The 11,996-nt window shown below is 46.8% G+C and overlaps 1 protein-coding gene across 5 annotated transcripts in view; it reads right to left on the minus strand.

The window, feature by feature from the left end:
- The window catches only part of NPAS2 (neuronal PAS domain protein 2), a 149,941-nt gene extending 142,760 nt beyond the window's left edge, over positions 1–7,181 (minus strand). For 2 of the 5 annotated variants that reach the window (XM_040336444.1, XM_040336441.1), the window contains exon 1: positions 6,588–7,176. In XM_040336444.1, coding sequence (XP_040192378.1) covers positions 6,588–6,748 — 161 coding nt within the window. In that variant the 5' untranslated portion in view covers positions 6,749–7,176. Of the gene's footprint in view, positions 1–6,587 lie in introns of all 5 variants that reach the window. The other 3 variants (XM_040336443.1, XM_040336439.1, XM_040336440.1) reach the window with 3 other exon arrangements.
- Between the last annotated feature and the right edge of the window lie 4,815 nt (positions 7,182–11,996).

Consider the following 11,996-nt stretch of genomic DNA (forward strand, 5'->3'; position numbering starts at 1 on the left):
AGGCAGAAAAAATGAGAGCTCAAAAAGGCTAAAAAGCCTTTATGAGCAGCTTCTTTGAGACGCTGTGTTCATGAGCCCTAATAACGTGTGGTGTGGGGCACTTCATCTGCTTTATAAGGGCATCAAGGACAAATCCTGCCTTGTATCTTTATAAGTCATTCAAAGAAAAGTAGAGTGAGCCAGAAGGGATAGGCCAATGGTATTCTGCAGGAATGTAAGATTCTGTTTCTCAAAAAAAGAAAATGAAAGTTAAAAGAGTTGTAAAGGTTTATTTAACAAACATTTCATACTTACCTCCACTGTGTGCAGTTTGTTTTGCACAGAGTAGCCCTGATCCTGCTGTTCTGGGGTCCCACGGCGGCTCTCACGGCTCCTCCCCGCAATTGCTAACCCCCTCTGGGAAGCTCTCTCCTGAGGGAGTTAGCTTGCAGGTGCGCTCCTGTGTCCTACAGTCGGCGTCCATAGACACTGAGTGTATGACTTGGTCTCACCCCCCCCCCCCCCACGGCGGCCTGCATCATTGGTTTTGATTGACAGCAGCGGGAGCCAATGGCTGCGCTGCTATCAATCGATCCAGTGAACGCCGAGACTCAGTGGAGTAGAGGACGACGGGAGATGGGCAGAGCAGGTGAATGGGCTCAGGTAAGTAAAAGTGGGGGGGGGGGGGCTTAGAGGCCCGTGACGACAGCCAGATGTTTTTTCACATTAATATAAAGGATGCATTAAGATGAAAAAACACGAACCTTTACAACCCCTTTAACACATTTAACTACATATCAAGTGCTCTGTTCCCAGCAATGGAGTATTACATTTGTATAGAAATCTGCTGGGAAAAGCCATGACAATGCAGAGTTTGAGATGGCTACATTTTAACAAGTTGGAATGTAACTATAATAGCAGCCTGTTCTTCTTTCCCAGTTACTGTTCTCCCTTCTTCTACTCACACAACAGTTCACAGGAAAAATCAGTCAGGCAGCCTGTTTGTCTCTCGATCTGTTACATTATCTATCTACTGAACTTCCTTCACTGCTTGTAACAGAATGTAATGTATTACAAATAGTGGTGAACACCAGAACGTGTGGTGTATTATAATCTGTATCTGGCAGTGTGTGAAATGCAGTACATTATGAATTACAAGGAACCCAGAGTCCTAATCTGTGTCTCCTCTCTCATTTTCTCTTGTTAGGAGCTGCAATTAAAATCGGAAAATTCACAAGATACATGTCAAAGTTACCTACGATTACCAGTTGTGGAACTATAAGCTGTTTGTTTTGGATCATTTACCTTCCAATAAACTGAACATTTTACAACTACATAAAAAAGAAAAAAGATATGCACAGAAATAGCATATTTGTCAGCCAGCACTGATTTTGTGCCCCCTCTTTCTGCAATTATGGACAGTATTACAAATGTTTACTTTGTTCCAAATGTATCTTTTTTTTTTTAAACCCACAATAAACATAAAAAGCACAATAGCCTCAAAATGCTTTACATCAGCTATGAATTCAGACATTGGTATAAATAAATGTGGGAATGTAGAAAGAAGCTGAATAAGCCATGTTTATTATTATCATATTAATAATATTAAATGCAGCGCTAAATGTAGGAACAAAATCAAAGTAGATGATCCATCATAGTGATACTAAACATATATAAACAGTGTCAAAAAATGTATGTAAAACAAACGAGAAAAGGATCCAAAAGTGTCCATGAAGACTGTGTAATCCATAATAATAATAATAATAATAATAATAATAATAATAATAATAATAAAGTGATATGATTTCAATGCGTGATCCACCACTGCATAAAGTTGGACTCTTACCAGAATGCTAGGGCTCTATTATGGACTAACAAACGGCCAATGCATATAAGAGGTAACAGGGTAGCAGATGTCATCCAATCACAGGATCAAAGATACAGCAAATTCAAATTGCAACTCCGTGGATAAGCAAAAACGCATTCCCATCATGGATATGTAATGAAAAGGAGCATCCACATAGTGTAAATCCGTTAAAAACTTTATTTTTAAAACAAGGGGATTGAAGATATTCACAATGTCATTGAATAAAACAGGTATATCAAAATCCAAAGGCAGCAAGTAGCATGAAAGCAAAATCGGCTTGTGTACACAGCAGGATAGGAGCTGGCATGGTGACGTCCAGGTACGTAGACTCCGCCCTACATGTTTAGTCACAACTGACATCATTGGGGTCATGTAAGTGCATATTATTATCAAACGTTGTTGTTTTTTTTCATTCATCATGTTTTTTTTTTATATTTTGATTATAGTGTACCTTTTAGATATTGAAATAAATATTTGTTTTTCGGATGTTTCCAGAGATGGGGCACCATAACATTTCATCATTGGTATGATTATGGGCACATTCATACCAAGTGTGCTTGGACTGTGCTGTGGAGACTAATGCCCCGCACACGATCAGGCTTTTGCCCGGCCAAATCACATTGGAACATGTTCTATATCTAAACTCTGACGGAATTCCTCGGAATATCCGATGAAAAAACTCTAGATGGGGCTACACACGATCGGAATATCTGATGGAAAAAGTCAGTCGGACTTTTTCCATCGGAAATTCCGATCGTGTGTACAAGGCAAAAGTGGCATACACACAATGAGAAAGTCAGATGAGCGATCATCTGATTTTACACAAAGGTGCGAATCATGATGTAACTGAAAGTGGTATTAACTTGTACGAAAATTCTCAAAGGACAAAGGCAAAGTTCTTTATTGTGTATGATTTCTATGTTCGTTGTCACCTTCTTATGGGTTATTATTTGTTTCTGGTCATGCACATTTTTTTCTATTAAACTAATTCCATATAATCACTGTACGATTTACTAAAGCAGATGAACTCTGGTGAAGCTGTGCATGGTAGCCAATCAGCTTCTAATGTCTGCGTTTATTTTTTATTTTTTTACAGTCAAATAAGCTTTTTAAGTCAGAATACCATAACACAACAGCGAGCCTAGTGTTTAGCTCGCCATTGCGATGTGACCTCATTCACTTTGCAGCTTTAGGGGGAGCAAGGCAACCATCCCCCCCCCCCCCCCCCTTGGCCACAAGTGTAAACTAGGCCTAAATGTGAAAGAAACATGAAATTTGGTCCGAAAGGTGGCTTTAGCCTTTAAGAGGAGGTATTTACTGTTCACTGCAATTTATTTAGTCTTCCCTTCTACTTTAATGAAAACTGAAGACTTTCAAAGCTTGAGAACAACATATGGAAAGGCGATAACAAGTTGAAGAGGCTGGGTTTCCATCTGCCTAAAATGGAATGCCCTGTTGTGCTCTTTTGTATGTTGACGGCACCAAATAAGGGTGTGGACACTTTGGCACATGGAACCAATATGTACAGTACTTGCACTGAAACTGATAGCATACATTTCACAAGTAGCCAGTTGAAATCATTGTACAGAAACAATGCCATCTGCACATGGCACAGAAAAATAAAATCATATCCTAATATAAAAATATCAGTACAATATAAAAAGGAAGGAGTGCAATAACCTGCCTTTTAAATGTTGTCTCCCCAATGTTTCTATATGTTCTCCATGCAGTTTTGAATAAATCTCAATGGAAATACCTTTTTGAAACTTTTGCCAAGTGGTTATGTAACTGCAGAGCTCCGTTGAGTGTGTCTCTCCATGGAGGGCTGACAACACCACTGAATCTTTAGAGCAGTGATGCCATCCGACCACTAGAATCCATAACTCTTAAGCCCCATACACACTATCAGTTTTCCTGCAGGTTTTTGTCTTCAGGTTTAGTGCAAGGGCCTGCCTGATTGCATACGAATTGAAACTCTTAAGGTTTGACCTCATATTAGATGGTTTTGGTAAATCTGAAGACAAAAACCTGAAGGAAAACTGATAGTGTGTATGGGGCTTTAGGCATGTTTACCCTGAGAACGTTAGAGCCTGTCCACACTGCCCACATGTGAAAACACTCTGCTGCTGACTGTTTCACATTTTTAGTATTTTTTGCTTTTAATTGATTGAAAACATAGAAAGTGTACACTCCATTCAGGTGTGTGGTGCACTGTGTTGTGGTGACTGGCATACTTGTGGCATACTTGTGAGCACTTAGCAATGGGGAGGTAATATTGTAATCACTTGAAGACCAGACTGTTATACCCACTTACAGTCCAGATAATTTTTCAGTACGGTCACACTTTGAATGACAAGTACTCAGTCATGCATCACTATATTTAAATGAAATGCACACTGAACTGAGCCCTGCACACTGAACTGAGCCCTGCACACTGGGCTGAGCTCTCAACACTTGACTGAGCCCTGCACACTGAACTGAGCTCTCCACACTGGACTGAGCTCTGCATACTTGACTAAGTCCTGCACACTGGACTGAGCTCTCCACACTGGACTGAGCCCTGCACACTGGACTGAGCTCTTAATACTGGACTGAGATCTGCACACTGGGCTGAGCTCTGCACACTGGACTGAGCCCTGCACACTGGACTGAGCTCTGTATACTGGACTGAGCCTTGCTAATTGGACTGAGCTCTCAACACTGGACTGAGCCCTGCACACTGAACTGAGCTCTCCACACTGGACTGAGCCCTGCACACTGGACTGAGCCCTGCACACTGGACTGAGCCCTGCACACTGGACTGAGCTCTTAATACTGGACTGATCTCTTAATACTGGACTGAGATCTGCACACTGGGCTGAGCTCTGCACACTGGACTGAGCCCTGCACACTGGACTGAGCTCTGTATACTGGACTGAGCCTTGCTAATTGGACTGAGCTCTAAACATTGGACTGAGCCCTGCACATTGGACTGAGCTCTGGACTGAGCATTGCCCGCTGGAATGAGCCCTGCACATTGGACTGAGCATTGCCCACTGGACTAAGCTCTGCACACTGGACTGAGCCTTGCACACTGGACTGAGCTCTGAATACGGGACTAAGTCCTGCACACTGGACTGAGCCCTGCACACTGGACTGAGCTCTCCACACTGGACTGAGCCATGCACACTGGACTGAGCTCTCAACACTGGACTGAGCCCTGCACACTGGACTGAGCCTTGCACACTGGACTGAGCTCTCAACACTGGACTGAGCCCTGCACACTGGACTGAGCTCTTAATACTGGACTGAGCTCTTAATACTGGACTGAGATCTGCACACTGGGCTGAGCTCTGCACACTGGACTGAGCCCTGCACACTGGACTGAGCTCTGTATACTGGACTGAGCCTTGCTAATTGGACTGAGCTCTAAACATTGGACTGAGCCCTGCACATTGGACGGAGCTCTGGACTGAGCATTGCCCGCTGGAATGAGCCCTGCACATTGGACTGAGCATTGCCCACTGGACTAAGCTCTGCACACTGGACTGAGCCTTGCACACTGGACTGAGCTCTGAATACGGGACTAAGTCCTGCACACTGGACTGAGCCCTGCACACTGGACTGAGCTCTCCACACTGGACTGAGCCATGCACACTGGACTGAGCTCTCAACACTGGACTGAGCCCTGCACACTGGACTGAGCCCTGCACACTGGACTGAGCTCTCAACACTGGACTGAGCCCTGCACACTGGACTGAGATCTACACACTGAAGTGAGCACTGAACTCTGGACTGAGTTTGGCACATTGGACTGAGCCCTGCACACTGGACTAAGTTTGGCACATTGGACTGAGCTCTGCACATTGGACTGAGCATTGCCCACTGGACTGAGCTATCCACACTGGACTGAGCCCTGCACAGTGGACTTAGCCCTGCACACTGGACTGAGCTCTCCACACTGGACTGAGCCCTGCACACTGGACTGAGCTCTCCACACTGTACTTAGCCCTGCACACTGGACTGAGCTCTCCACACTGGACTGAGCCCTGCACACTGTACTGAGCCCTGCACACTGGACGTAGCCCTGCACACTGGACTGAGCTCTCCACACTGAACTGAGCCCTGCACACTGGACTGAGCTCTCCACACTGGACTGAGCCCTGCACCCTGGACTGAGCTCTCCATACTGGACTGAGCCCTGCACACTGGACTGAGCTCTCCACACTGGACTGAGCCCTGCACACTGGACTGAGCCCTGCACACTGGACTGAGCTCTCCACACCGGACTGAGCCCTGCTCACTGTACTGAGCCCTGCACCCTGGACTGAGCTCTCCACACTGGACTGAGCCCTGCACACTGGACTGAGCTCTCCACACTGGACTGAGCCCTGCACACTGGACTTAGCCCTGCACAGTGGTCTGAACTCTGCATAGTGGTATGAGCCCTGTATAGTGGAATGAACTCTACATAAGAGAACTGACCTGAGCACACTGGACTGGACATAGTGGTCTGCATAGTACACTGCTCCGTGCACACTGGACTGGACATAATGATCTGCAAAGTACACTGCTCCGTGCACACTGGACTGGACATAGTGGTCTGCATAGTACACTGCTCCGTGCACACTGGACTGGACATAGTGGTCTGCATAGTACACTGCTCCGTGCACACTGGACTGTGCATAGTTGTCTGAACTCTGCATAGTAAACTGACCCGTGCACACTGGACTGTACATAGTAGTCTGAGCCGTACTCTTACCTGGCAGCGCTGTGGCGCTCGGGCGGCGGGGCGCTCCTCCGGCGGCTCTTCAGTACAGTGCTGCTGTCCGCTGAAGCGAGCTGTGTGAGGGCCTCCTCCTCCCCCCGAGCTCTGTCTGAACCCTTCGCAGTGGCCTTGGCTCTATAGCCGCTATATTTCATGGTGTGACGGGGCGCCGCATGCCATGCTCAGCGGCAGTCCGAGGGGCTCCCTCACACATGGGCTGCATGATGAGCTGGGCGCCAAGTTCCTGCTCCGGTCACAGACATGATAAGTCCCTTTCCATGTTCTCCTCGGCTGAGACGTGTCACCATGAAGATGAAGGGAGAGCACCTTTAGCAGTCATAGGTTATCTGTGGCCCCCAGAAGTAGAGGTGTCCGGACATGGGGGTGTGGGCTGTGTGTGGAAATGTGTGAAGGAATGAAGACATGCACTCTTTACTAGAATGGGAGGAAGGACTAGAAATCCAGTGTAGGTGGTGAGGAGAAAGGAAAGCTCGCTGCCTGTCAGGCACAAGTGCAGGAAATGTTCCACTGACCTACATATTTCTCCAAACATACGTGACCTTTTTTTTTCTGCTGTGTGGGAGGAAAACAGGGAGGATCCAAGGCTACGGAGAAGAGACAGTGAAGGGAGAAGACCAGTGAGGGGAGAAGAGACAGTGAGTGGAGAAGAGACAGTGAGTGGAGAAGAGGCAGTGAGTGGAGAAGGGAGAAGATCAGTGAGGGGAGAAGAGACAGTGAGTGGAGAAGAGACAGTGAGTGGAGAAGAGGCAGTGAGTGGAGAAGGGAGAAGATCAGTGAGGGGAGAAGAGACAGTGAGTGGAGAAGGGAGAAGATCAGTGAGGGGAGAAGAGGCAGTGAGTGGAGAAGGGAGAAGACCAGTGAGGGGAGAAGAGGCAGTGAGTGGAGAAGGGAGAAGACCAGTGAGGGGAGAAGAGGCAGTGAGTGGAGAAGGGAGAAGACCAGTGAGGGGAGAAGAGACAGTGAGTGGAGAAGGGAGAAGACCAGTGAGGGGAGAAGAGGCAGTGAGTGGAGAAGGGAGAAGACCAGTGAGGGGAGAAGAGGCAGTGAGTGGAGAAGGGAGAAGACCAGTGAGGGGAGAAGAGGCAGTGAGTGGAGAAGGAAGAAGACCAGTGAGGGGAGAAGAGGCAGTGAGTGGAGAAGGGAGAAGACCAGTGAGGGGAGAAGAGGCAGTGAGTGGAGAAGGGAGAAGACCAGTGAGGGGAGAAGAGGCAGTGAGTGGAGAAGGGAGAAGACCAGTGAGGGGAGAAGAGGCAGTGAGTGGAGAAGGGAGAAGACCAGTGAGGGGAGAAGAGGCAGTGAGTGGAGAAGGGAGAAGACCAGTGAGGGGAGAAGAGGCAGTGAGTGGAGAAGGGAGAAGACCAGTGAGGGGAGAAGAGGCAGTGAGTGGAGAAGGGAGAAGACCAGTGAGGGGAGAAGAGGCAGTGAGTGGAGAAGGGAGAAGACCAGTGAGGGGAGAAGAGGCAGTGAGTGGAGAAGGGAGAAGACCAGTGAGGGGAGAAGAGGCAGTGAGTGGAGAAGGGAGAAGACCAGTGAGGGGAGAAGAGGCAGTGAGTGGAGAAGGGAGAAGACCAGTGAGGGGAGAAGAGGCAGTGAGTGGAGAAGGGAGAAGATCAGTGAGGGGAGAAGAGACAGTGAGTGGAGAAGGGAGAAGATCAGTGAGGGGAGAAGAGACAGTGAGTGGAGAAGGGAGAAGACCAGTGAGGGGAGAAGAGGCAGTGAGTGGAGAAGGGAGAAGACCAGTGAGGGGAGAAGAGGCAGTGAGTGGAGAAGGGAGAAGACCAGTGAGGGGAGAAGAGGCAGTGAGTGGAGAAGGGAGAAGACCAGTGAGGGGAGAAGAGGCAGTGAGTGGAGAAGGGAGAAGACCAGTGAGGGGAGAAGAGGCAGTGAGTGGAGAAGGGAGAAGACCAGTGAGGGGAGAAGAGGCAGTGAGTGGAGAAGGGAGAAGACCAGTGAGGGGAGAAGAGGCAGTGAGTGGAGAAGGGAGAAGACCAGTGAGGGGAGAAGAGGCAGTGAGTGGAGAAGGGAGAAGACCATTGAGGGGAGAAGAGGCAGTGAGTGGAGAAGGGAGAAGACCAGTGAGGGGAGAAGAGGCAGTGAGTGGAGAAGGGAGAAGACCAGTGAGGGGAGAAGAGGCAGTGAGTGGAGAAGGGAGAAGACCAGTGAGGGGAGAAGAGGCAGTGAGTGGAGAAGGGAGAAGACCAGTGAGGGGAGAAGAGGCAGTGAGTGGACAAGACCAGTGAAGGGAGAAGGGGAGAAGGGCAGCTAGGGGGAAAAAGGCAGTGAGGGGAGAAGAGTAAGGTAACCAGATTTTTAAAATGAAATCCAGGGACATTTAAAAAAAAAAAGTAAAATGTTATTGGCAAATAGTAAACTATTTTATAAGAATATTTTCCTAAATAATATATATGCAGTGTATGTGGTATGTGTTTATGGAATGTTTGTATGATACAGTATGTTATTTCTCACACTTCCTCAGTGAGATAAAGAAAATATACTTTAAAGCGGGAGTTCACCCGAAATTTTTTTTTTAACATTAGATTCATGCTCATTTTGTCAAGGGGAATCGGGTAGTTTTTTTAAAATCGAAGCAGTACTTACCGTTTTAGAGAGATCTTCTCCGCCGCTTCCGGGTATGGGTCTTCGGGACTGGGCGTTCCTATTTGATTGACAGGCTTCCAACGGTCGCATACATCGCGTCACGAGTAGCCGAAAGAAGCCGAACGTCGGGGCGACTCTATAAGGCGCCTGCGCACCGACGTTCGGCTACTTTCGGAAAATCGTGACGCGATGTATGCGACCGTCGGAAGCCTGTCAATCAAATAGGAACGCCCAGTCCCGCAGCCCATACCCGGAAGCGGCAGAGAAGATCGCACTCTAAAACGGTAAGTACTGCTTCGATTTTAAAAAAACAACCCGATTCCCGTTGACAAAATGAGCATCAATCTAATGTTAAAAATTAACTTTTGGGGTGAACCTCCACTTTAACTAATTTGTTCAGAATAATAAAATGTAAAATATGTACATCAATTGTACATTTTATTCTGATTATATATAGGGGGTTTTACTACGATTTGCACATTGCAGCTCTGCAATATTTCTTACCTTTTGCAGAGAGGGTGACACAATCACTACTATGTTCTAATACACTGCTTGATTTGCATCTCTGTTATTAGTATTGTATGTAGGGGGTTACACTATTATTTGCACATTGAAGCTCTGCAATTTCTTAAAATATTTTTGCAGAGGGGGTGGCACCATCACTACTATATTCATATTGCAATACGTTGGTTTATTTGCACTGGATATTCTTTTATAGGTGTTACCATTGCACTTATAAGTCCATTTGTATACTTTAACCACTTGACCACTGGGCACTTAAACCCCCTTCCTAACCAGATACATTTTCAGCTTTCGGTGCTCTCACATTTTGAATGACAATTACTCAGTCATACAACATTGTACCCATATGAAATTGTTGTCCTTTTTTTTCACACAAATAGAGATTTCTTTTAGTGGTATTTGATCACCTCTGGGTTTTTATTTTTTTGCACTATAAAAGAAAAAAGACTGAAAATTCTGTAAAAAAAAAAAAAAATTCTCGTTTCTGTTATACAATTTCTGCACTCGTCTGCCGTCCGTTAGGTGCTGCTCCCGGTTAGTACGGGAGCAGCACCTAACGGACGGCAGACGAGTGCGGTGCTCGTGGATATGCGACCGTTCACATACTGCCCCATGTGAGTTTTTTATCGACAGTTTTATGCCTTATTAAACGTTTGCTGTGCAGTTTTATGCAATGTGCCCCCCCCCCTCTTTTTCTTCTCCCTCCCCTGTCTCTTCCACCCTGATATGAGCAATCGGCTCTACGGACACTGAGGGACAGAGCGTTGGCAGTGAGAAGCTAAAGAGACGAGCTCGGCGCTCGTGGAGATAGGCACTTCTTCCTTACACACTGTGTAAGTTGTGTAAGTGTATACTTACCCATTTCATTTTTGAAAACTCCTCCTTTTATGTGTGGCAGGAGGACAAGGCTACAATATATACTTTTTTATTCTTCCCACATGTATGGCCAATCATTGAGATCTGACAGGAAGACATCCACCTAATAGGAGGCTGAAGCATTGGTAATTTATTTTGGCTCTGAGTGACAGCTGGGAGGTAAGCTGCTAAGATCACTAACGGTGTGGGCTGCACGGCTTGTGGATTCGACTAGGCTGCACACCTTCACCTACTTGATTTTGGAACTTTTTCATTTTCAATCATTCACCCATCCACCTCTGCATCAACCTTACTTGGAACTGTGGTTTTTCCCTTTGTTTGAACTAATCCGGGACTATATTTATCTTACTTTTATTTTTATATATATACACTTGTTACTATATATATGTTTTGTCACTGTAGGTTTTTCACTGTGTTCATTGTAATACAGTCCAGTCAGGACTGTACCCACTTATTACCGTTTTAGGTCACTTCCTTTGTGTCTGTACACCCTCCGATTCCCCAGGTTCACGTCCCCCCCTCCCCCCCCACCTTTCTCTTTTTTTTTCTTTGCTCTCCCTTCATCCATTCACTAGTTTAAATCACAGCGCAGACACTCACACTTTTTTGCATTTTCACTCATTGTCTCAATTGGACAGACCCCTTTTTGTTTGCTGCAGTGCCCACATCCACCTTTTTGCAACCCCCCCTCCCCCCCTCCCCCTTCCACCCCCTTCCACCCCCTTCCTTCCCTATCCATCCATCACAGCACAGGAGTTCCACCCAGTTTTATAGATTTCAGGGACAAGTTCAGATAATCAGGCAGCAGGTACAAATCAGGGCATGAGGACGATACCAGGGCAAGGTATGTTTACCAGGTATGACGATACCAGGTATTTATAGGAATGCCTGTAAATGGCCTCAAGTCACACCTTAGCGCAAAAGGTGCTGTCTGCTCCACACTGCCAGGATCCATCCGCTGGTGGATGCCAGTACTGCAGCCCAAGGATGACATAACACCAGCAGGGAGAAGTTCCCCTGACAGTTCAAAACTGCCAGGAGACACCTGCTGGTGGACCTCAGTACTGCATGCCAAATGATAGATATTAACAGCGGATGGAACCTTTCCTGACAGTACCCCCACTCGAAGGAGTGACGTCCGGAAGCTCTAACTAGCCTTTGCTGGGGAAAATCCATGGCGTCAAGCCGGGCATCGGACAAAGTCACATCAGGTTGGGCAGGAGAAAGGTCCATGACTTTAAACCGGGCAAAGTGCAGCTCGAGTCAGACACCTCAGGCTGGGCAAAAAGTACATCAAGCTGGGTAGCAGGCACATCAAGCTGGGCAGCAGACAGGGGCAAATCAAGCTGGGCAGCAGACAGGGGCAAATCAAGCTGGGCAGCAGAC

This window comes from Rana temporaria, chromosome 2 (assembly GCF_905171775.1).
Source record: "Rana temporaria chromosome 2, aRanTem1.1, whole genome shotgun sequence".
Lineage (NCBI taxonomy): Eukaryota > Metazoa > Chordata > Amphibia > Anura > Ranidae > Rana > Rana temporaria.